Raw genomic sequence first — 22,063 nt, 5'->3', positions numbered from 1 at the left:
CCAATTTTTTATGTAATTGGTGCAGATTTGGGTTCATCTCATAGGAGATGGGACATGCCTCCCTATGGGAGATTCAGGGCCTGATTCCAATGGCACTTATAGTGGTTTAACTGCACTGAATTCAGTGGAGTTACCCAGGATTCACATTGCTGTGAGGACAGAATCAGGACCTTATTTGGAAATAGGGGGAAGATGTTACAGGTGTGTGTAGTAGAAGGGTGGTTTTGCTTTTTAGTACTCACGCATCCCCATTTGACCCAGTGCGAAAGAGGAATCATATGATCCAAAAGGTGGTTTACATGGGCTCTTACATTAGGCCATGTGTCCCGGTGACCATCACTAGGTGGACAGGCAGAGTGGACAAGAGTGGCAGAAGCGAATATGAGCTCATTGTGTTTTCCTAGTCAGGATTCCTGTCTGGGCTGCCAGTGGGTTACCACAATAATGTGGCTGTCTGGTCTTTGTTCCGTCAAGACATTAAATAAACACAGGCCAGAGAGACCTGATCCGGGTGGGTGGACCCTTATGTCTGCATGGAGTCCTACTGAAGTAAATGCGGCTCGGCACAGACACAGGGGACCATCTGTGTAGATCTGACTACAGGTTCAAGGTATGTATGTGTGTGGGGGGGGAGCATAAGGGGAGGGTCAACGCTCTTCATTTTTACTGACTCTGGGTGATATATCTTTGCTTTTGGGCATGTGTTGGGGAGAAATAAAATGAAACAACTCCTGCATGTTTGCAGTGATGCTGAATGGAACCTAATCTATTTAAAATATGCATTGATTAATGGGCTGCTTATTAGCCTGGGTACCTAAGGTATGGTGTATCTTGACAGGAATTCCTACCGCTTCTAGTCCTTCCATTTAGTCTCTGGGGTTTCTCTGATTTCACATTAAATGGGCTGGGTAAGGAGGTACATCCAAAGCAACATTTTAGGATGAATACCACAGGGCAGGTGACAGCTTGCTCATCCATGATAACACACAAAGACAAGGATTCAATTGTTCAAACACATATATATTTTTTCTTTAAAAATACCCCTTTGAAGACACATGTTTATTAATGGGCTCTATGGGGCTGGGAGCTCATAAATCTTTACTATGTAATTAATAAAGAGCTTTATAGCAGACTACAATGCACCACTCCTCTGCTCGCCAGCACGTTGCTTAAAAAAGGCAACTGTTCAACCTGGAAGCTTGGCAGTATTAGCACACATCCATCCATGCCTCTCCCCCTCCCCCTGGTAGTGGATATATGCAAACACACACGGTGCACCAGTAATCTGTTCAGGCCAGCTGACCCTCCAACAATATAAAAGCGAGTCATTCGTTTTCCATTTGAAAAACTAAATGGATATCAATACCTCATCCTAGAGCAAAAGAAATCCAGTCCACTGATTCCACTGCCAAATCAGTAATAGTGGTCTCAGTTATAGTACAGCAGGCTGTTTACTAAATAGCCTCTCCTGCATCTGACTCTAAGGCCAGGTCTACACTACAGTCCTAGATTAGCATAACTACATCACTCAGGGGCATGAAAAATCCACATCCTTGAGCAACACAGTTATGCTGACTTAACTTCCCGCGTACACAGAACTATGTTGACGGGAGGGCTTTTCCTGTCAACACAGCTACCGCCTCTCAGGGAGGTGGATTAACTACGCCAAGAGGAGACGCTCTCCCGCCGGTATAGGAGTGTCTTCACTACAGCACTGCATTGGTGTAGCTGCACTGCTGTAGTGGTGTACATGAAGACAAGCCCTAGGGCCTTGTCTTCACAGCTAAAACAAGTACCTTTTTTACTTCAGGGTACGAACATGTGTGAACTATCCCATAGTAAAAAAACGCAGTGAAGACCAGGCCCTTTATTTTTACCACAAGACAAACTAAACAAAGTCAACTGCAGGTGTGGGATAGTGCCGACCTCAGCTAGTTTACCTCAGGATAGCACGTGTGTGTTAGTTACTGCAATGTAAAAAATATACTTTTTGTAGCGTGACAACAAGGCCTAAAGCTATGTCTTCACTGTAGAGTTAATTTAAATGAGCTACACCCACATTAACTCCTTTTGAGTTAGTCTAAGTTGAGTGAGAGCAGCCACACTGTGAAATAACAGTTTGAGCTGCACAGAGTGACTGGGTTGGCAGCTGATGAGTTGCCTATTCCCCCTAAAGGACCAGCCAATTTAAAAGCCCCACCACACTGGAGTTAAGGCATTTGGCTGGGACTTGAATTGGGCGCAACGCTCAAGTTATAAGTCAAATTAACTCTGTAGTGAAGACAAGTGTTGAGAAGATTTCATCTTTAAGATACTACAGACAAAGGACTCTCAATCACTAGGTATTTGATCATAATTTGAAGAATATGAAGAGTCGAACTGAAGTCAATGGAACTAGTCAAATGTTCTTTGCTAAACACGTACCTGAAATCCTAAAAGATAATGGGATTTGCTTAGGTGTTGGATGTCTCAGTGTATTCCCAGTTAGATTGCTTTCTATGGGCAAATTCCAATCTGAATTTTTAAAAATAAAATAGATAAACGTAAAACAAAAAAGAACAAAAATAAAGTCTCCATAAGGAGCTGAATGTGTGTCTCCTCTGCAGCAGCCTGCATCTGAACTCTGCACAAAACAGTAGCTGCCCCCTAAAATTTCAAGGTCCAATAAATAGAAAAAATCATAACTAAATGCCCCATGACTCCACAACTTTACATTGCAAGTTCAAAGGGGGAAGAAGATAAGATACAGAGCAGGAGCCATTCATTACTACACGAGCTGCTGTTAGAAGTACAACTGCCTTTGTGTACAGATCTAACGGTTTAGCATTCTCCTGGCCAACAAACCATACAACTGACCCAAAAGAGATTAAACATCACCACACTAAGTACTGTAGAACTGTAAACCCCAAAACACACAATTTGTTCTACTGCACTGTTTTCAGAGAACACTTTCCTCCCATTAGAAATAGCACTTTTTTTTGTGTCGCTTCAGGCCTTTTGTTTGTTTGTGAAGACAGTATGCAGAGTTCCCCCTGCTGTTCCCCACTTTCTAGCAACTGGGCTTCTGCTTTTATTATTTGAGAAAGCAAGACTGATTTCTCCTCTCACTCCTACTTCCTGTGGGGTGTGCCCTTGCAGTCAGTTGCCCATGACCGAATTGCCTCCTCCCTTTTCCTTTGACCTGTTTTTGTCAATTTCCCACTACTCAACCTTTCCTGACCACACACCCCAAACTACTGCTTCCTTTGGAAGCATGCCTGGGGCATAGTGTTCAGAGCCAGTGAATGAGCACTGCTGAAACCAAATCAGGATACAGCACTTCATTTAGCCTGGCTGATTGACATGTAGTTTGGGAGAAGTCCCAGGGAAGATGTAGATCTTACCGGTACAGTGCTCAGCACCCACACATTGCTAGCAAAAAAGTGCCATAATATAGAGATTTTCCTAAATCTTTATCTTATGGCTGGCCTTTGATGCCGAATGTATTTGTCAGTTTCATGACACTATTTATATGGAGATGACACAGAGCCGTTTATTGTCCTAAGCATTATAGCACTGAAGTAATAGATTCACCAGTCACCTTGCCAGTCAAGCCAAGGACAGGGGACAATGCTATAACCGCATCAGCTCCAGACAGGACAGTGGCAGAGGCATTCCACTAAGCTAATTCTGTGCCAACGCAGCGACCAGGTTTTATTTACACCCGCCTAATGGTGTCTGACTCAATCATGCATGTTACATGGAGCCTGCAGAGTTCACAATAGCCTGCTGCCATTTCCTCTATTAAATCATTCCTATGTTCGTGCAGCCGAAAGCTCAGCACCGGCACATGGTAGTCAAGCGTGTAAAAAATGATTACTGTGATCCCTTTCCACACAGATCTGTGGCATGAAATGACCTGGCTTTGACCTGGGAAAATCAATGCTGTTGTTTTAATGAACAACAACAACAACAGAAAATAATTGTGGCTGGGCCCCACTCACCCCTCTCTGCAATACAGTCACACGTTCGAATGTGGGGGGGGTCACCAACTCACAAAGATTCATCTCCCTTTATAATTCTTAATGGCACCAGTCATGGCGGGGGATAACGCAGCATGTGAATTATCGTCTTTGTCCTTATCGTCCTCAGTTGTGGATGTGGACAAATTAAGATGCAAGGGTTGGAAATGCCCTTTGGCTTTATGGTGCCAGGGATATTTTGCAGTTCTGAGCTTATGCAGGCTAAATGTGAACTGAATTCCTTTTCACTTGGATGCAACAAGAAAAGCTCTGTCTCTGTGTTTCATCATTATTGCTAAGATCCTGTTTCAGTGCTGCCTGATATCAGTAGCAGGTTTGAGCTGGATTCAAGTTATTTGCTGCCCACAGATTCAATCCGTGCCTGGTATTTTCTAGTATTTTCATTAACAGAAATAGATCTGAAAGTTCTTAAGAGTTGAGGAGTGTTCGGATCTGGAGTTTACAGAACCTCTGAACCCCCATTCTTAAAAACATCTCTGACTCCAGAGAAACCTAGAGTTATAATGGTAGGACGTGATGTAAAGAGACTACAATTATATATAATTATTGTCACGTCTAAACAGTCTGTCATTTTAATGACGATGTTTAGAATCACGTAGTACTTTCCTCTACTCTTGGGGGTGAAACTTAGCACCAGAAGAGCTGCCAGCAGCCGTGAAACTTTTACTGCCCAACCCTTAAAATGTTTCAGCAAGAAGCTTTAATTATCTACAGTCCAGAAAGTTTCCGGATAAAAAACAAAATTTAAAAAAATTATATCCTGGATTTGTCAAACTCTGTAGGAGACAGAGACCTAAAGCAGATCCCTGCATCCAAACTCCTTTAAATACTGGGACAGTTCAGCTGTGAATCCAAATGTTGTTACTGAGGCCTAGTATTATAATAGACCCAAACCCCTTTAAACATTAGGAAAGTCTGAATTTTGCAGCTTAGGTCCACCCCCATTCTAGATAAGCCTCATTCAGAAGACTGGCTTGTACTTTTAATAGGGATTCTTTAGCTTCTTGTTTTTTAATGACCACTGACATACAATGATGAGTAAGGCAAAATAGGCCCAGACGGACCAAACTTGAAGGCCCTATATACAGCAGCTTCTTCCCTACCAAGCCACCTGGAGAGAATCTCCCTCCTCTCCAGATGGACTCGTCTTCCTCTCAAGTCTGAATCCTGATCTTTCCCCCAATGAGACAGCCCACCCCTGCCATGAGGCAGGCAGGCAGGCAGCCAGCAGCGGTCACTGCTTGCCTCTGACTCACTGCTCTAAGTCCCCCTTTGACCCTGAAGCCAAGATCCTAAAGATCCAAATATGTCACCCTGCTGAAACCAGCTCTGATACACATGCTTTTGCAAACTCAGATTCAATTTGCTTTTCAGTTATCTTCTATTTAAAAAAAAATTGGACTAGAGAGAACCAGAAATCTAAACACACACATACTCTTCAGGAGAGAAAACCATCCAGCCCTGAACTACCACTGCAAGCTGTAATTAGTCACAGACATGCCAGAGGCCTTTGATCTAGCCATATAAAACGCGGACATGAGACTCTTTTATGCACCCAAACCAATCCAGAAAGGGGAAGGAGGATGCCGAAGGAAGAGCTCTGTGGTTTCCATAGAAAACCCTCATCCTGTTACAAATTGTATCAAATGCTCCTCTGTGCTATTGGCCCCATGAGAGTGCTCGTTACAGACTCTGCCAGTCTGGAAACATCATAGGAGGCAGGTACCAGGAACCAATAAATAATATACTCAGGGGGAAAAAAACAAAGGCATTCATGTATATTGTATGGGAGTCCAAGTGAAGCTTTACTATACAGTGTAAATCTAATTACAGGCCTGGATTCTGTTCTAGCCTTACCTCATTGCTGCCAGGAGCCATGCACCTGGAGTTAGAAGTAACGTTTTTCATATGCCTAAAAAGCTGGCTCTTTACACCCAGTGGGCCAAATTCAGCTTTGAGAGTGACTTCAGTGAAAGCTGTGCCTGCTTACACACAGACTGAATTTGGTCCACTGGTTTTCAGATGCTAAACTCTTTAGAATAATAGTGATTAACATGTATGTAATATTTTTTCATTCTAGAATCCCAATGGTTTGTACAAAGTTGGACAAAAATCATCCTGTTTTATGATGGGAAACTGAAGAATAGAGACATTAAATGAGTTGCTCAGAGTGACACAGAGAGTCATTGGCAGAACAGAAAATAGAATATAGGTTTTACAACTCCCAATCTGGTGCCTAGTCCGCTGCCCCACCCTGCCTACCCCTTAAAGCCGGCATTCCTGAAATACTGTCATGACTTTGCAAAAGGGAATTTGCTTGGAGTATTTTTCCTGGTAACATAAAGGAGACACAAAAGCACTTAGCCTTTACCAGTGACTTCAAGGGAGCAGAGTTAAGGCCATTGCTGCGTGCTTTTCAAATTCCACCCCCATTTAAAAAAAAAAAAAAGGTCACTGTTACCTTATAGTTTGCATTTATTTCTAACACATGGCTACACTGCTAAAAAGAAGGAGCACTGCACCATGGACATGTGTTCAGAAGCAACCGTAGCACTTTGGTTCTCTGGGCTGGAAGTAGCTATTTTGTGGCCTATTCTGTGTGTGGGGATCAAGAGCTGCTGACCAGTGTATTATTATTATTATTATTTATTTGTATTACCGGAGTGCCCAGGAGCCTAGTTTTGGACTGGGACCCCATCGTGCTAGGCGCTGTCCATGGGGAGGGTTCCCTAATAAGCAAAGTCTGGTGTCAGATAATATAGTTTTTCATATGCCTAAACTGCCTTTCAGCATGTGTGTGTCAGTTTTGCCTCCCTACTTTCAGGTGTCACCCGCCTTCACTGCTGCATAATCCCATCCTCCCAGTTGGAAGTAAGTGACTGAGGCACCTATTCACTCTTAGTGGGGAGTGGTTAATGGGGGAGGGAAGGAACCAGAGAATAAGCAGCTGCACAGATGCCAGGAGGTGCAGAGGCAGGACAGTCTGTCACAAATAGACAATTACAAATCAAACCTTCCGCTCTGTTGTTCTAAAAGGGCAGTGGCATTGATTAGAGACGTGTGGTCCAGCCAGCTGAGCTCAAGGCCTGGAGCCAACCTGCTTGAGGTCTAATCGTGGGTCTATCTAGTCAGCATTAGGGTGGAGGTGACTCTGTGGCTTTGGGCCAGTTAGTTAACCTCTCAGCCTTATTTTCCCCATCTGCAAAATGGGGATTATAATAATACTTACATCACAGGAGGATTAAATAACATTTGTACAGTGCTTTGAAAATGTACAGCCCCAGATTAGTGCTAACTGTAATTAATAATTAAAATCCCCTCTACCATAAGCAATCATTTCAGAGCAATAATATACTGACCCACTAATATTATAGTATCAGTGTTAAATGCTGGGAAAATTGGGCAACTTATTAAACTGATCTATTAACTTCAGGGAAGAAGGCTCATTGCTTGATGATGTAATCTTGTAATATTTCAGTTTGAAGAGTGGGTGGGAGAATATAATGGAAGATGGTTTGTGTGTGTGTGTGTTTATACTGCATATACCACGTTAGGCTGCCTATGAAACACACACTTACTTAGATTCTGAAATTTAAACCAAGGCTAAACCTATAGATTATGAATTGGCTTTATCTTTCAAAAGCTGCCATTGTATTTCTGATACCTAGGCTATAACAACCAATTCATAAGTACCCACAAGTAAAAATGCACTTAAGAACATTAAAAAAACCAAGATCTTAATCACAGAAAAAAATTCTGTCTCTTCAGCGTGTCAGAACTTCAAAAGTAATTGTGAAATCTGACAAGACTACTGGTGATTCCCTTAAAGGCTCTTTACAACTTCTCTTAAAGGGGCTTTCTGTAGATTCACGTTGATTATGTCTGACAACTAGCCTTTCTGTTAATAATAATCATAAATAAAGTGGACAAGGTCATCTGACCTGAAATGAGCATATCTACACTGCCGTATCCATTATAACACAGTGGATCTTTGACAGCAAATCAAACAGGGTCCAATGCTCGTGACACCATGCGTTAAAATAATATCCATGCTTCAAGAGCTGCACAGCTTTGTATGTTTTTTTTTCATAAAAATATTCCTTAACAGAGATGTTTCAGACTAGTACAAACCTACAGGAAGAGGATATTTATGTAAAAAGAAATGTGACAAACCAGTCTGGTTCTTGTCCTATTATAAAAATATATGTACGTTCATCATAACGTTGTTCGCCTTTACATCCCAGTTTTTCCCTTCATCTTGATACTGCACTGAAGTCATAATCCTGTTTTTATGACATCATAAATCTGTCGACATGTGGAAGATTGTGCTACCACCAAACACAGAATTATGGCTTCACTGCTGCAGGGCCCAATGCAAAGAGGACATGGGTTGTAAGAGAGCTACAGCTTTGTTAGTTGTCAAGTAAATGTTCCATGATGAGAAATGTGTAGACATTGAATTAACTTTTTAATTTTATTTCTAAAATGTGTAAAAATTACTGGACCCATGTCCAGCTCATTCAAAATAATATGAGAATTGGTGAACCAACTATATAAAGAGTCAACCTCAAAATTAAGCTGTTAAAAATAGCACACATACTCTCTCCACACAGCCACCAATCAAAAGCCTGAGTAAGCAAATGAGCTTTACAAAGTGCCCTGAAGGTGTCAACATGCTCAGGCTCTGTTGGATTAACAGGGTAGGCAGCTTCCAGAGATGATGGCCCTGCACTGAAAACGATGTGCCCCAGATATTCAAATCTTGGGGCCGCTAGTGATAGTGACTCATCTGAGCAAACCTGTGACAATGGTGTCTGGGCAGAAAGGACCTAACCCACACAAGAAATTCAAGTTCAAGATCAGTAATTTGGATAGCAGCCAAAAAGCCCCAACAAACTCCACGTCTGGTGAAAAAAAGATAAGAATCAGGTTAGTTTTCACTCTGCTTCAGCACTGGATAGCTCTGAGCAGCTCTGCGCGCGCTCTGTCTGCAGACGTAGGAAGACCACACAACTTCTGCAGAAGTTGGTGGCCTTGCTCAGGAATGTTCCCTACAAGCCCTGCTGTGGATTTTATTAGCCACTAACCTTGCATATGACCTAAGCATTTGGACCCTGTCAAACAATGCTTTATGCTCCTCAGAAGAGGTTCCAGATAAAATCTATAGAATTGATAACAAGGGCTGCACACCTGCCTCTATCAGCAAAAAAAGCCTTCCTCCCACTTTGTCTTCTATACCTGGTAGCAGAGCAACTAGCCATCCTGAGCCCCACAAATGATCCTTCCCTCAGATCTCCATGTTCACAGTCAATGGCATCATTTTCAGCCACCTTATAGCAATCATCTAAGAGGAAGAGCTGCTGCAGTTGAGGACCCAAGCGACGTTTAATTGTGAAGGTGCACTCCAAAGACAACATAGCTCTCACCCTCCATCCCTAGCTATCAAGAAACAAAACTGCTACCAAATAAAATGGGGGTAGTAGTGCCCTGACACTCTTCCACAGTCATCATCCAAACAGAAGGCTCTCCTCACCCACATCTCCTAGGACAGCTACTGGGAAGTTGCAATCCCTATTCACCCAGCCACTGAGATCATATTGATGAAAGGGGAAATGAAATGAAAAGCTAAGGAAAGATCTACCCCTCACAGAGTCACCCGTCTGCCACCTAGCTCCCAGTACCATCCACACAGACCCTTTACATCTGTCAAAGTGAGAGGTTCCTGGTACCTTCAGACCTTTCACTACTAAGGTGAGTAGAAAGCCAAACCTCAAAAATGGAAGCCAAAAAATAAAATGTCCCCAGCAAAATATCCCATATCACCCGGACAGCCTCCCAGCAATATATAATTTATTGTGCCCTTTTCCTTGTGCGAGTCCTATAGTCTCTTTCTCCCCTTTGCTGGGCTCTAGCATTTGTACTGCAACTTACACAGTGACACTGGTGCAACACCCACCAACCTCTGAAACCTTGTAGTCACAACCAACCTCAGTTCTTGCCCTCATGACATACATCAGCCTTCCTCTCCCTGCTATTCACCATAATAAAAGCCTCCAATTTATGACTGGAGTTTATCTATTTGACAGCTATTTGATAGGGTTTATAGAGAGGGTGGAGTGTTTGTTTCCCAGAAAGGTGAAGTGTTGGAAAGGAGCTTTTTCTGGCTGAGTTCTTGTCTGCATGATTGTTTCAATTCTGCTGGGGCTATATTGTAATATATATTACATGTAAGAACCTTGCATGGGCATCTTTTTGTGAGTTTAAGCTAAAAAAACCCAATCACTAAATATTTGAAAATAGTTCCCATTATAAAAGTTGCCCTGCTTTCAGGAAAAGGATACAATAAGAGCAGCTTGAAACAAATAATTTATACTAAAACTGTTGCAATGGAAATGCCTTCATAAAGGAAATGTGGAACTGAGCAGGGCTTGGTAAGTGAATAAACCTAAGACGTTCACAGCTCAAGGGCCTGTCATTAGAATTACCCTGTTTCTAGTTCCAAACAACCACATTAAATACAACATGTGTTCTGCTATTGACCTAGACATCCCTCTGTGCAAGCCTTGCCGCCCAAGAACAAGCTAGCCTGGTGGTCAATGTTATATTTGGACACATCTGCAAACATACCTGTGTTTGAGCGTTTCTTTTGATTTTTGAGACTTCGGCACCTCCCGCTGACAGAGCTGCTGTTCTCACTCATAGAGTCTTGCGCTGAAGAAGCGCTCCCTGTTGCTTCGCTGTCTCTCATCATACTCTCATAACCACTGCTTCCCCCACTGTGGTAGAATAGAGCTGTTTTCCCCATGGCTGGCGGCAACTCCCCACTCAGGACGCTGCTGTTGTCACTTCCATGACCACTGCTACAGCGGTGAGGCTTCCGCGGAGGGGTGATTTTGCTGTAGGGTGAAGGCAGCATATGAACAGCTGGTTTCTCCTCTCCATGAAGGCCACCTCGCTCATCTGTGTCCGAGTTTCCACGCATTTGTACACCTCTGGCACTTGTGCTCCCTTGGAGCAGTTCAGAAATCCGTCCATTGACAGCTCTGAGGGGCAATTTTGAAGCAAGACCAGAGCCTCTGTTTCTGCTAAGGGACTGAGTTGACCAGGACATGTTCTTCCCATTGGGAGGCAAACTTGAACTCTGCCCCACAGACTGAGGCAGAGACTTGGTAGAAAAGCTTAATGTTTTGGTGGTGGAAGCAGACAAGCTTCGGGCCTTGGGACTTGCCAAAAGAAGTTTGCTAACTGCAGATATCTTAGATTGGCTGGCCTTTGGCGAGGCACCTGCAGACTGGGATGTGCCGGAGTTTGTTGGTGAGGACACCGCACTGCGGCTGAGGCTCCTCCCAGCCCTTGGCATGGTGGTATCTTTTCCAGGGCTGATTTTGGAGCTTACTGAAGATAGGCTTTCTGCCCTTTCCAAAGACAAACACTCATAGTGGCTCACAGTGGACCTGCCCAGGGAATTGGTCCTGCTGGCTAGCTGTTCAAGTTTGGCACTAAATAACTTGCTGCTGCTATTGCTGCTGGTGTCAATGCTGGAGCCCTTCTGCTTCCCATTCAGCTCATCAGGAAAGCTGGCCGGAAAAGACACTGGTTGGTTGGGTGGGCTGCTAGTGCTGCTGCTACAAGCACTATGCTGAGGGCTGGCCCTGTTCTTCTGATCCAGGCTTGATTTTCTCACAGGAGGCAGCGGAGGAGTTCCTTTGGAGCGAGTGAGAACGCAGTGCTTGGGAGAAGCGACTCTTCTTTCTAGGGTAGCCTTACTAGACTGGGAGGGAGAAGGAGAACTCATTCCATTGTTCTCAGCAGCACAGTGATAGAGGATAGCATCAATTTCTTCCTGCTTGCTGACCTTCTGGAGGGCCCTAGGGAGACTGCCATTCTTCAGAGCATCCAGGGAATGAACAGGGCTCTGGGTTGCAGAACTTGGAAGTGCCATCTCACACCCATCCACAATCCTCTTCAGAGGATCGGAACCTGGGGAGCTAGAGGTCTCCCCGCTGCTGCTACTGAATCTGTCAGCTGAGTTCTGTTTCTTGTTCTGCTCAGGCTTGGCTGGACCAACTGCAGTTTCTAGTCTTGGCCCATCACTGGCCCCAGAGCTGTCTTTTTTCACATCATCTTCCCTCTTTAGCCAAGGGTCTTCAAATTTGATATCCTTCCTAACACTAGACTCTTTCTCCTCATGGGACTGAGCAACTTTAGCAGCTGAAGTTACTGCAGATGTGGCCTCATCAGTCTCTTGTGCCTTAAAAGGACTAACAGCAATACATGGATAAACAGTAATGTTGGTCTTCATTGGGATGTAGCCTTCACAACTGCTTAGGCTTGCTGTGTTTGAGATTGTGACAGTAGTTTTCCCCAGGGCTGATATTTTGCAACCCTTGAGGGGTGGGACTTTACTGAAAGTTTCCTCCCCCATTTCTGATAGTATGAGCAAATTGTCAGTCACTGGATTTTGCTTGTCATTTACACAAATCATGCTAGTATTCTGTATGGCACCTGCAAACTCAGAAATAGGGGGCTCTGCCATAGCCTCACCATGCCCATAGCACGCCTGGGCTATGAAACTGTGGCATGATTGTTCACCATCACTCCCTGTGCTCATTTCACTCAGCCACGAGCTAATGGATGAGCGTCTGCTGCTGGCATCCCGGGCTTTGTCATCCAGTCCTAATTTTGGAAGCGGCATGAACTGTGTTATGCTGACCTCAGAAACAGGAGCTGCATTGGAGTAACACTCGAGGTCTTCACTAATGCTACTGATAATACTAACTGGCCTAGACCCAGAGGCCAGAGCCTGCACAGAACAGTCACTGTTAAAGCTGATGATGCTAGTCGGGCGTCCATTCTCAAGGACTCCACTAATGGTTAGTTCTTCAACCAGGGTGAACACCAGCTCATCCTCTCCATTCAGCTCTAAGGGTTGCTGCACAGTGACCATGGTGGTGCTCAGAATCTCCTTCTTTGATTCTGGTGAAATATTTTGTTCCTGCTCTTCATCAAGAATGGTCTCTCCAAAATCCCCACTGCTGGAGGGTACTGACTTTTTCAAGATCTGAGGACTCATTCCCACTGGAGGGGTCCGGATCTCTGGCTGCAGCAAAGATTCGCTAGACACCATTCCAGAGTCCTTGCTCAGGGGTGATGGCGCAGGGCTTGGCAATACCCCTTTTTGGGTGTAAACCTTGCATCTCTGGGAAGGAGAAGTTGGTGGCTTGTACTCTGATGTCTTGGAAAGACTTGCAATGCCAAGCCGTGGTGAACCCATTGGCCTAGGTTTGCCTTCTACAAAGCCACAGGTGTTGAGGCTTTCTCTGCTGCTCTGCAGGCTTGTGCTATGGGCTAACTGGGAAGAGCTAAGCTGATTACTAGAGCTGCCAGTTACACTCCTAGGAGAAGGAGGAGTTGAAATGTTAGTGAGAGCTCCAGGAGGAACAGGGGAATGATTTCTCTGAATTTTGTTGGTTGTTGCACTTACATTTTCCCTGACTTCCTTCTCAGGTTGTTGACAGTCGGCGGTGGCATCTTCCTTATCCGATGCTGATAAATGACTGAGACCAGCCACTTGGCTTGGTAGAGGACACTTAGACATCTGATCTGTGCTAAACTGAACAGGCAGCTCTTCAAATGGAAATTTGTTGCTCTCCTCACTGCCATCTATACAGTCCAGCCTCTCTTGTAGCTCAGCAAACGTGTTGCACTTCAGGCAGTCTCTCTCAGACTTGCTGGAGTCTGTCTCACTCACTTCCTCCAGTTTGCCCTCAGTTTTGGTCTTCTGCAGAGAAGGAACTATAGGGACAAAGTCAGGGGGGCCTTCATTATCTGTCAGTTCCTTATCAGAGAGGGCTGTGCCATTGGGGCCAACATAAATCACTGTGTCACAGGACTGTTCGCTGCTGGAAGAATAATCAGGATCACTTGATAGGTGCAGAATAGGGAAGTCTGGGTCAACTACATTTCTAGAATGGAAGGGTCTCAACTGGGTTGGCCTCCGCATTCTTCCTTCTTCACAAGAGCTTTCACCACCAGAAGAACTTGATGTGTACTATGATTGGAGAGCAAATGAAATGTCAGAACCACAAACAGCTTCCGTAAAGCACACATACAGCGGAATCCCAACTATCGATGCAGCTGAATCCTAAAATGACTGGAACAATGCATAGTGTTGCATAAATGCATGACATATAAAACACCAACGTGGTAAAAGAATTGTTATGAACTTTGGGGGGAAGGGAGTTAAATCCAACAATAACAAGAAGAACTTATAGTTATATTGTACCCTTCATTTAATTATCTCAAAGTACTTAACAAAGTTGGGTATGTCTTATTAGTGCCATTTTGGAAACCTATGCACACAAAGATTAAGGGTCTTGCCCATGTTATTATCATAAACTAATTGAAATAGACCCAACTCTAACCACTAGATCATGCTGCCTTCCAATGACTGCACTGAATGAATGCATTAAGACCCTTCAGTGGATCCAGTCTTGATCAAAGGAACTAGATCGCTTTCAAAGCACTTAACCGATAAGACTTTGCTGTAAAAGAAGTTCAACCTCATGGTTCAAATAATGCACAAAATACAAGGAAAATCAAATTTTGATCACAATACACACTTGGGTGTGGTGTGCATCTCTTTCTGTGGCTAGCTTGTTGTGACATGGTATAGATGGAGTCCATTTGTTGGTCTTAGCTCAGATTTAGCATTAATCCATGTAATCATTTTAAATCATGATCACAAAACTCACCTGCTATAACAAGTTAACAGTCCAGGTTATAAAAGAAGCTAGGATTCTGGAAGCATGAAAATGAATATACCTCACTCCCTATTAGTCCACTGCTTGGAAAAATCTACCAAACGTATGCTGAAATAACAGGACTATGTGTGCGTCTAAGCAGAGGTGGAGATTTTGCCTTGTATTACATTGCTCTTGCTGTCTTATGGGAAAAATAGGGAACCTTTTCTTCATTAATCTTAATTTCCTTTAATTCTAAAAAAGTAACATTCATTATTGTTTTATTTACACTTGTAACTTTAATTGAGAAAAGCACATTACCAGCTATATTTGCACTACTAAATGACAGACTTGGAGTTAGGCTTAGAAAGCTATTATAGTAAATGTGCTTGAACTCTCCTCTGCATCTTAGGTTGAAGCTTTCTCTCCCTTACTCTCTGCTATAAACTCTAAACCACACAACAAGCATAAAATACATGCAACCCATACACTAAGGAATTATGAGTACTGACTTGGTTATGTTTCAGGCCTCTCCATCTCACTAAGGGCTCTGTAGGGTCCTTGTTTTCCACTACAAGGAGACAAGGAGTTACACATCTCCTTACCTTAGTTTTCTTTTTCTTCATCCTCAGGACTCGGGATGCAACCTGAATGGTGGACAGTGTTTCAGCATAATTCCCTGCTGCTGCCGAAATGTGAGCTATCATAGTGGTGCGGCAGTTCATGTTTCCCAGGGACTCCCGGAGCAACATTGTGAGCTTGCTGTCTCTGCAAAATAAAATGAATTAAGGCTACATTAGTGAGCTGTGTTTCACTTTTTACTGTTGTGATTTGACTTCAGATCTCAGCAAGATTTTTTTTTCTCTTTTTAATGGAACACCAGTTAGTATTGTTCTCCGGGTTGGTGCTGTTTTTCGTCCGCAGCTCAGCAAACTGAAAAACCCTTGGGCTAAAATTAGAACTTTTTTTCTTTTTTTGATTCTTCCTCCCTATCTTCTTTGCTGTCCGATTCCCCCAGCACTATTTCCACAGCTAAGACAGAGGGGAGAATGAAGGACCTATGCCCATTATACTTGTTCAAGACTAGTTCTCAGGAAGCACTGTAGTATACAGTATAAAAACAAACTGTCAAAGGATGACAGAGAGATGGAGGCTCCAGTTCTTCTCTCACCCACAAGGGTAACAGATTCCAAGCCAGAAAAGATCATTGTGATCACCTAGTTTGACTTCCTGTATAACATAAGCCACAGAACTTCCCCAAAATAATTTCTAGAGCATCTCTTTTAGAACATCCAATCTGATTTAAAAGTAACTCCAGGAATTACAGTAGGGTAAAACGGGTGAAAATCAGAGAAAGATTAGGCTGCAAGAGTTTGAATCATTGTTCATTTATATTAGATCTTTGCCTTGACAGAGGCTGGAATCAGGTTGTGCCATCTTCTGTTCTTGTCATTCACTCCCTCTCTCTGAATAGGCCAGGTTTTGAAATCATGACATTTTATCCCCCAGGCCTGTGATTATAATGAGTACAGGAAATGACATACATGACAACTACTTTAACAAGACAATGTTACAAACATACCCCCTTAGTGGTACCGGTTTAATATTGTGGGAAGTGATGGGTTACCAGTATAAAAGGCATTGCCTCAAATACGTTCTACCTCAGTCAACAATTAATGTGACATTCCTTGCATAAAATAGTCCCCACATGCTTAATGACAACAATTACATCTCCTCCTCCTCCTCCTCCAACCTTTCATCCTTCCATATACCCACTCTTCAGCCCAGCACCACTCAACCTACTAGGCTTGCCCCTCCCTAGGAGCTCACTGAGGTTCCTCTGTGTGACTGCCCTATCTGCACCTCACAGCAGCAGCCATGTTGGCAGACAGATGTCCTTCAGACTCTGCTGGTGGAAGGCAAGTCACCCTGCTGCCTACGGCTGTGGGAAGCAGATCCCCTATGGAAGTGGGCTGTGTGATCAGTTGGGAAATGGATCCCCTTTGGGTCTTGAAGTAGGCAGGTCTTTCCCAATTGCTAGGAGTCTCCCCCAGCTGGTGTGTGGGAGCCAGTTTCCTAAGCTGGGGCCAGCGAGTTTCCCATGGCTGGTGCCTGGGGTAGAATGCAGGGCAGCAGTAGCTTGACCCTGTCTCCCTTCCCTCTGTTCCTTGTGCATGGCTGGAGCAGCTGGCAGGGTGTGGGGGGATGGCTTGTAGGGATCTTGCGGTGTGTCCCTCATTCATGCTACAGAGGCACTGTTGGGGAAAACAAACTGTTATGGTCACAGTATAGTGGGCACACACAAGGAGCTCAAAAACTGATACCAAGCAGAGCCCATCTTAGCATTTTTTGGAGGGCTGAGAAAGAATTCTTTGCTGCTTCCCTTACGCATGTAACCACCCAAATGTAACACCATCACACCATCATGCACAAGGCTACCTAAGGATTTCGGGGAGGGTTGGTGAGATGATTCTTTGAGATACAAACCAAACCTACACAATGCAGAACTAGCTCTGTGCCTTTCAAACTTAGCTTTCAGTGTGCATCAGTTGACATGTTTCCTGGCTATCCTCACAAGTAAAAGGGCCAGACACTTACAATACTTTTTGAAAAAAGAAAGTTTCGAGTCTCCTTCCTGGGACTCCACAGCCAGCTTTATTAAGAAGAGGCTCACATGAGACCTTAAAACACACTCAAGTTCATCAGCGATTATGCCCCGAGAGGCTGTACCAACACTAAGAGCAAACAGGTCATCTCCTTAGGACGCTCAGTGACTCCTGACCCAGGTTTTTAAATGAATTCCAGTTTGCCTCCACAACTCTCAACTCCTGCCTTCAGACCAATCCAGGTGGCTTCATCAAGACCATAAAAGGACTTACTGTATCTTTCCTTTTGGAATAAACATGGCCCTGACGTGTGATGATAAACAAGCAGGGAAAGAAGTGTAGGTGACTCCAAGGAAATTCTTTTCTACCCTGCCTATACAAGGATATCCTCTGAGTTATGCAAGGGATAGACGGATTCCTGCCAAACACTCTCCTCATCTGTGAGGAATCAAGCTAGCTAGATGTTAAATTATATATATAAAGCTTAAGAGCTTTTTTTAATAAATTCTATTCATAAAGGTTTGTTTGTAAATTTCCATATTCAGTAAGTGTCTTTTCTTGGTGCGGGATTGGCCCAAGTTACTTATCATTAATTTACACGATGGCTAGAGAAACAGCCTACAGCACGAATGGAGCAGTGCAGTCTGACCTGATGCATCTCAACAATGCACACAGAAGTAGTAAAAATCTTAAAAGAGGCAGTTTTCTAAAAATGTCAGGGGAGGAAAAAAATACTAAATTAAATCTAGAGAGGGGCCCAAATGAAAACCCTAGATCTGAATGTGATACACTGGTTCAAATGGCTGAAAGCGGAGACTATAACCGCTAGCTGTTTACTCACTACAAAAAAAGTGGTTTCTTTAGCTCTAGTGGTAGGAGTTTGTACTTTCCAAGTCTTTCCATTGACTTCAGTGGGCTTTGGATCAGATCCTTGGTGCTGAAGGTCCTGGGTTCAATCTCTGTTAATGACCAGTGCTACACCTGTTAAACACCCCCAAATGTTAGGGAATTCTGCAAGCAGATCCAAACTGTGAGGGTTGAGCTCATAGCTGGACATTAAAAGCTTTGTAGGGCTCTTCTGGATTGGTTAAGCAGCCAACAGTTTGGATGACTACCTGAATATCTTTGTTCTAGAAATAAGCGTAGAAAGCTCATAAATTATGCCTCTTATGAGATCTCCACTACTTTTTGGTTTCAGCTGGGTCAGAGATACCAAAAGAACACTCTCTCTCGGTACTTCTGCTTCCTGATACACTCAAGACTATTCGGTGGCTTTGACATGTAAACAGATGTCTGTAAGGATTAGACACAGACAACCTCACTCATTTCACTTCGACCTAAGTCAGCTTTGGACCCACAGATCCAGAGATAAAAGGCTGTTTTATCAGTTTACTGCACCCCCTTCCCATCAAAGAATAATTAAGATGTCAAATTCTGTACATCAGTAACTGCCATGCCAAAGCAGAGTTACATGGAAATTATTAACATCGGCACAGAAATCAATAACAAGCCTTTCATTTCATTCAAGCTTCCATCAAAGCAAAACATGCAATGACAGTGGGGAGAGCAACGTAATACATTCTAACCATTTAGATCTCCTGAAAATACATAATCCACAGAGCTATCATCATCAAACTGTGCTATGGCTCTCCTAGAGATTTATATGGTATGAATATAGGGTAACTTGCATCACCTGCGATACACCAAAATAAATGCTTGCAGCAGGAAGAGTGAAGGTGTAGAGCAAATTCCTGTGATATAATTCAGCTGGTCCCTTGATATAAATCAAATAGCAACTAAAAGGGGAATTTCATTTAGATTATTCTGAAATAACAGCAGCAAAAACCCAGCCATTCCCTGATTTCTGGCTATAAAGCTCACTCATTCAGTATTAACTGGCTTTATTTTGGTTATCAGCTCCACTTTTCTCTGAGATACAATAAGCAGCCTCCTGCTGCTTACAAACAGGATCCCAACAAGAGAATAAAAATATTTGCTAATCATATTTTTTGCAAACATTTTGCATACTGTCATGAGACACATTCCTCCATTCATGGTTTGCTAATCTCGTACAATAGGACATGCTCAGATTTGAAGAAAAAGATCAAGGGGAAGATGCCATCCCATAGGTGTTGCTTAGTAGCAGATTATATATATTTTTACTCTTCTTCAGGCCATAAAATTACTGGTAAAATATTTTTATATGGGTCTCAGTATATTCTAAAATATGCCTGATGGATTGTCCAAGACAAGGAGTAAATGCTTTGTTCTTTTGAATGCTGACATGGCATTTATGTCAGTATAAAGAAAGTCTATGAATCATTTCATTAGGGTAGATAAGATGATATTTGCAACAGCTAAATCCCTTTGCTTGTGAGGCAGTGGGTTTTACAAAAAGGAGATCTGGAATAAGTGTCTTTTGTGAAGATGAGACCATTACAGATTCTCATGTTGTCCCGACTATGTAAACTAAAGGAACATGTGGGAAATATTAAATGAAGCAACCTCAAGGGCTGCTGCTCCTGAGGAAACATTGTTGCTTTTATTGAGCAGAGGCTGATTTGAACAATGTTTACAGCTCTTCTCATTAGATGGGGGTGCAGTTCAGCCTTCCTTGGAGGATTTCAAGGAATGCAGAGGGTTCCTTTTTATTATCTTCCCAGAGGAACAAAATGGCCTGGATGATGGACACGATTCCCCTCCTCCCCATCAATTTTTTTTACCACTGTCTTAATTTTTAAAATTTATTTCTGTCATATCCATTAACGTTTTTATGTTTTAGGAAATTTACCATAAGCCACTTTGCAGCAAACACTGCATCACAATGCATGCTCTGTTGCAGAGAACAAAGGATGGGAAACAAACCTCCCTCTTTCAGACCTCAGAACAGTAATATCATCACAAATATGATTGATACATCCTGCACAGTTAAACACAAAAACAGATCACCGCCACTATGAAGAAAGCCAGGGAAAGGAGCAACAAGGGCAAGAAAACACTGTGAAGTTCCCCTCTTGGAATTTGTGGTAAATCATTCCTTCAGGGGTTGGGATATGGGGGAACCACAGTGAGAAGAGGAGAGACCTTAGCACCCTGTACATCTCCAGGATCTATGTAGAAGCACCCCCAAGATTTGGGGAGGTCAGAGCTGTCCATGTGGATGGCTCCTACCTCCATAGTGCGCCAATATTCCACTTCATTTCCCCTCGAGTAGCTCAGTTCTTCTTGCAGGAGACATGCTGCCACTGCAGATTGCCACACAGAAATGTGGGAGTACAGCAGGGGCCACGCTGCAGAGAGCAAACCATCCTCTTTTCATCCCTTTTCAGACAGATGATGCACAATACCAATGGAAACTGGAATAGGCCTAAACTGCTGTTTTGTTATTTGCTCAACAGGGAACAAGGATAGAGGCTACAGCTGATTGGAACCCAGAATCCCCATTCTGTAGGATTTTTTTTTTTAAGTTCAAAATTTCCTCCACATTGGAGCAAAAACTCGCAATTTCAAAATTGTGGAACTCCCATGGGGATAGGAAACCATGCCATGTATCTGCTATTGACTCAAACACAACTTTCCATTCCATTATAGAGCTCTTCTATTAATTACGCTATCTTCCCAGGGATGCCAAGTCACCGCATTAGATCCCACAACATTATGTTCACATTGTGAGGGTGTTTGTACTAACACTGACCACCTGCAGCAATTGTCCTTGTAGATGAGATGGCCAAGAGTTTCTCTTCTGCTGAGTTGAAAATGGCCAGTGAACCCCTATAAAAGGGCCATTCCGGTATCCTAAAGTGTCAAAAAGTGTTCACTAATTTTCGGTGCCCAATCTGAGATACTAGGCCCTGATTTTTCAGAGTACATAGCATTATTAGTACTGTATAAGTTAAAAGCTCAGCTCCCATTGATTTCAGTTGCAGCTGAGAGTACTCGGCACTTCTCAAATCAGACCCCAGGGTCGTGAGTTGGTACCCAGAAAATGAGGAACACACAACTGGTGAGAGCACCTGTGAAAAGTTTGGTTTAAGTGACTTGTCCAGCATCACACAGGGACTCTGTGGCAGAGGCAGGGATAGAATCAAATTCTCCCAATGCGAAATTCGACTGCCTTAACCATAAAGTCATCCTTTCTTTTCCTGCAATCTCCTGCCTCATTCACTATACATCTTTCAGATTATACAACAAATGAGGCAAGGGTCCTACAGACAACAGCCTCCTTCACTACACAAGCCTGCCTCAGCCCCAAAGCAGGTCCTATGCACAGTATGAGGCAGGGGTCTTGTTTTATGTGATTGTGATGGGGTGTACTTGGCCTTTGCCAGGAGGCTAACTACACTCCACCCCAGAATAGGAGTAGTGAAGGTGGGCCCTGCAAGCCTGCCTAGAGAGGTCTTATGGAAGCAGCCAATCAGAGCCCAGCAGGCTCAGATAAAAGGAGCTGCAGGGCTTTGTTTGGCTGGAACTGGAGTCTCAAGAAAGGATGCTCCTCTCTGGCCACAGGAGCTTGAGGAACAACCAGCATTTGGTTCTAGTTGCATTTGCTTAAGCTTGGGAGAGAGGGGACCTGAGAACTGTAACCCTGAGGTAAGGGTTGAAGATTAAAGGGGCCGGGTGGGAAGAGGCCCAGTGAAACAGTGGCAAGCAATTAAAGGAAGCCATCAGTGAAGTGGTGTAAAGCCCAAGCAAA

General features: G+C 43.5%; 1 protein-coding gene across 3 annotated transcripts in view; it reads right to left on the bottom strand.

Moving 5' to 3' along the window:
- The window catches only part of KIF26B (kinesin family member 26B), a 420,929-nt gene that overhangs the window by 14,829 nt on the left and 384,037 nt on the right, over positions 1–22,063 (bottom strand). For all 3 annotated transcript variants that reach the window (XR_012158167.1, XM_073338289.1, XM_073338290.1), the window contains 2 exons: positions 15,370–15,532; positions 10,650–14,073 (listed from right to left, as the gene is read on the bottom strand). Coding sequence is in view for 2 of the 3 variants with exons in the window: in XM_073338289.1 (XP_073194390.1) it covers positions 10,650–14,073; positions 15,370–15,532 (3,587 nt within the window). In the remaining variant the exon portion in view is untranslated. The remainder of the gene's footprint in view (positions 1–10,649; positions 14,074–15,369; positions 15,533–22,063) is intronic.

This window comes from Lepidochelys kempii, chromosome 3, assembly GCF_965140265.1.
Source record: "Lepidochelys kempii isolate rLepKem1 chromosome 3, rLepKem1.hap2, whole genome shotgun sequence".
NCBI lineage: Eukaryota > Metazoa > Chordata > Testudines > Cheloniidae > Lepidochelys > Lepidochelys kempii.
This window is presented reverse-complemented; position numbering and strand designations above follow the sequence as displayed.